At 30.4% G+C, this 4,208-nt stretch overlaps 1 protein-coding gene across 1 annotated transcript; it reads left to right on the top strand.

Moving 5' to 3' along the window:
* Nucleotides 1–546: 546 nt before the first annotated feature.
* LOC137931049 (inducible metalloproteinase inhibitor protein-like) lies at nucleotides 547–3,824 on the top strand. The gene is made up of 3 exons (XM_068774450.1): nucleotides 547–843; nucleotides 1,203–1,397; nucleotides 2,542–3,824. The coding sequence occupies exons 1-3, from the start codon at nucleotides 789–791 to the stop codon at nucleotides 2,808–2,810; spliced, it is 519 nt and encodes a 172-aa protein (XP_068630551.1). The 5' UTR covers nucleotides 547–788; the 3' UTR covers nucleotides 2,811–3,824.
* Nucleotides 3,825–4,208: the final 384 nt, after the last annotated feature.

Raw genomic sequence — 4,208 nt, 5'->3', positions numbered from 1 at the left:
CTTCTCCTAGCAGCTAATCGAGAACCTTTCGGTCCCGAAGGCCGTCGGTTGCACAAACGATATGCCCCGACCACATTTCAGACGAGAAATTCTTCGAGCACCGTCGGAGAACTTAGTTCTTCTGTTCCGATCTCGCAGCAAAACTCTGAGCATAGCCGCTCCATTGCTCTCTGGGCGACATTGGTCAAAGACCTACGTTTTTAAACTTATTATTTTCACAATATCCTTAATCAAGTAGTAAAGAAATTTATGTCAAAACCTTATTATTAAAAATTCAAAATACTCTAAGTTTTAGTATAATATATATTTACATAAATCGTTAAAATAATAATAAACACAAACAAGCAAAACGCACGTAAGTAAAACATAACATATCAAAAAAAAATAATGCAAATAAGAAGCATCTATTATATTAGATGAGGAAACGGGCAATGTTTACTGGACTATGACGATATAATATAATATAGTACGATGATATGTGCGTAAAAATGGGGCCAACATACGTCATTAACTCCCGTTTCCCCAAAAATTTAAACGTTTCTGATGATATAGGATTTCCGTATTCAAGAGCGGAACATCGTCAGACTTAGGAACGAGGAATTCCCTCGGTCCGTTCGTATCGTGTACTTATATACGCGCGCGAAGTGAAATTTTTTAAATACGAACGTAGTGCTCGACCGGCCAGTTAGCTTAACTTTATCGACTGCCATTTTTTATTATAAGTTTATTATAAGCATCTTTGCAGAATATTTATTGTAAAATATAAATTATAATATTTACAGTTCAAAATGTGGAAAATATTTTTATTACTTGCTGTTATTTCGTGTTACACAGTATACGCAGGTATAGATATTCACTACTTTATTTTTAATTATCAATCAAAATAATAATCATCCGTTGAATGGACTTAAGTTATTTTATAATATATGTTTAGTTATACAGTGTATTCATAATTTATCATTTACGATTGAATGACGACTGGAGTCGGTCATTCATCTTAAAGACGGCATTTACTTGTTTTAAAATTGTATAAAGGCAGTGTGACAAAATGTATAAAGTGTTAAGCGTGTCTTTGGTTCATTAGTATTGTATTTTAGTTCTATTTCGATCGCTATTACAACACGGTATATGCACTCGCTAAAATAAACGTGCTATGATGAAGAATAATTTAATGTAATTATAAGAAATATTTATTCTTGAAGGTGTAGTGGAATGCGGCCCTAATGAAGAACTGGACAGATGCCCATCGAACTGTGCGGACTCGTGCCCGACACGTAGTGGAGAATTCGACAACTGTAGACCTGCAAATCGAAAGAACTGCCCCCAACCAAAATGCGTATGTCGGTTCAACTATCGTCGAGCTGAGAATGGAACCTGTATACCAACAAGGGAATGTCGTGAGTACTTTTTTTTTTCAAATATTTCCTATTTTTTAAGACTACACAGCTTATATAACGTAACAGTAAAATATTGAGCTAATTCTAACCAAAAATAAATTTATATACTTCCGACACACTGTCACGTTACTGATGATATTAGAATGCAAAATTCTAAGGTTTCGCTCTTCATTTTAAGCTCTTTGAACGTCTTTTCTTTAACTTAATAATTAATTAAATTTTAACGGTTTAATCCAGACTCTAATTAAAACTTATTATCTACATAATTATAAATCTAAATGTGAATAACAATTCTCGTCTAACTTTAGGAGTTTTACGAATAAAAATAACACTTAAATATAAATCATCTACACACCTAATGTTGAAAACCGACCTTGAGACAGCTAATCACTCTATTATGCGCCAATGTCACGATCTCTTAAAAAGCATGGCTTAATGTACTGATACAGCAATGTAATTACTAACAACAAAGAATTTTATTTGTTATTAAAAAACGTTTCAGAGGAATAAAAATAAATTTATCTTGTGCTAGAAGTGAAAAAAGATTTCAAACAATATCTTAGGAGCACGTTCGGCAAATACGGAAAAATATCCAATCGCGGAATCGCGCAAACTTGTGAAATCAGACCGTTAAAATTGTTATTTTGTGATAACAACAATGTCAGGACGTTCAAACGTTGTCATTCTTATATTGGCAAATTCGTTCTTATGATTCAATTTACTCTGACAATTGTTACATTGCGAGTTTATATTCATCATTTTAACGCTAAACGACATAAGAAATCATTCCTGAGACCACGAGATATAAATATAATAAACATCTATGTATATTGACCTAAAATTAAAAAATCTTATACTTTGCAAGACCTGGGATTGGTGATTTGCATCATAAAAAGACGTAACACAATAAAAAAGTTATGCAATTTGATGTGTTGTAGTTTATAGGTTTGTCTTAATTTAGCACTAATAAAAAATCATCTTTAAAAATTTAGCAGCGCTTCGTTTAAGTGATATGTTTTTTTTTTTAAGTTAGGTTAAGTTTTATTCGTAGATATTTATGTGTATCTTTTAAATGTTTTTTAAGTAATACACTTTTTTAACAAAATAGCGTTTAATTATAATTTAAAATATTTTTTTTCCATAGCCGCATTCGAGTGTGCCGGACCCAATGAGGAGTACAACCCATGTCCAAGGTATTGCCCAACCGATGACTGCAGTCAAGCAACACCGAACGGAGAATGTCCTTTGTTTGGGATTTTAATAGTCGTCGAGTGTGTACCAACCTGCCGATGCAAACCTACATACTGGCGAAAAGATGGAATATGCGTACCGTATCAAGATTGTCCGGAAAATGAATATACTAGAAGAGATTGGGAAGTTTTACTCCCTTTAGAGCAAGCCACACATACTTAATTTGAACATGTATCTCAGACAAATAAGCTCAAAAGTACTTGCATCTATTTCTTATTACATTATTGCCAGTCTGGTTTCTCAAATTTATACTTTACTGCAAAGATATTGTCTCTAATATTTCTAAAGAAATTAAGAAACTAAAAGAAATTAAATGTGAGGAATGTTATGGACTACTGTAATAATCACTACGGAAATAATTATGAGCTCGGAAAACATGTGACGTTCGAAGAATCAAATATATATCACACGCAATCAAAACTATTGAGTGCTAGCAATAATGAATAATTGTTATTATAGTAGGAAAATATACTAAACCACTGATCACGCATCCTAATTCGAACAGTCATATCGTGATCAAATTATGAAATCCAATAATAAACAAGGTAACTGATTATAGGTATAAATGCTTTAAAGAAGTGTATACATTCACTCCTTTAAAGCTCATTCGGTCGGGCAGAAAAAAGGCTTAAAGGTTTTACATCTATTTTCAAATACCCTGAAAACTTTCGAATAAGTTACATTCATCTTCTGCTAGCACAAACTCTCCAGAAACGGATTTATTTTTAAAAAATAACCTAATTTATACTTGAAATTTAATTGTTTTATAAGCTAGAAGGCTAGTAGGAATCTTGAGAAATTAGCGGAACGCGTAAATGAAAGAATACAGGAATATTTAAAATAAAATTATTTTCACTACATTTCACAAAAGTAAGTTTTAAGTTTATATTTATAGGTGACAAATGTTCCTTGTTAAATATTGTTATGACAAAAGTTTTTACAGGTTATTTGTATTTTTATAATAAAGAGTATATATAAGGTACAAACTTTAAAAGTATATGTTCCTCAAAATACAAAGTAAGATATAATTATGTATAATTTGTAAACTAAAGACTTACAATATTCTGCAACTGCTTTTATGTAAAAGCATATGTATATGTATCCATGTGAGGTTTAGTCTAAATTAATAAATCAATGTTTCGTAATTCTAATTTGTGAATTCAATTAAAAAAAAAAGATAAGAGTATAAGAGAGATAAGAGATTTTAATAAAATAATAAACAATATTATATTAAAAGGTACATTTCTTTTTCCCAGTAAAACGAAGCAAAGATTAAAATCATTTAACAAGATCATAGTGAAGTTAAAACACTTTAATAAAATTAGTTTTTATATTAAAAATCCCTTTCGTGCCCTTTGTTCAATTTAAATAATATTATAATATGTATTATTATATTTAATCCTCAAATAAGTCCTCATTATAAAATTTATTTATGTCGTAAACTTATACACATTCTGACAAAATTATAACCCGTTAAATTGTTAAATTTCATTGCAGTAAATTGTATATACATAACATAAAAAACATCTTTTTGCAACAATCAAAGATGAACACAAATAA

This window comes from Battus philenor, unplaced genomic scaffold (genome assembly GCF_028537555.1).
Source record: "Battus philenor isolate CCGP_79_NKW_IND1 unplaced genomic scaffold, ilBatPhil1.0.hap1 SCAF_7, whole genome shotgun sequence".
In the NCBI taxonomy this organism is placed as follows: Eukaryota; Metazoa; Arthropoda; class Insecta; order Lepidoptera; family Papilionidae; genus Battus; species Battus philenor.
The sequence above is the reverse complement of the archived record's forward strand: the minus strand, read 5'-3'. Positions and strand labels throughout refer to the sequence as shown.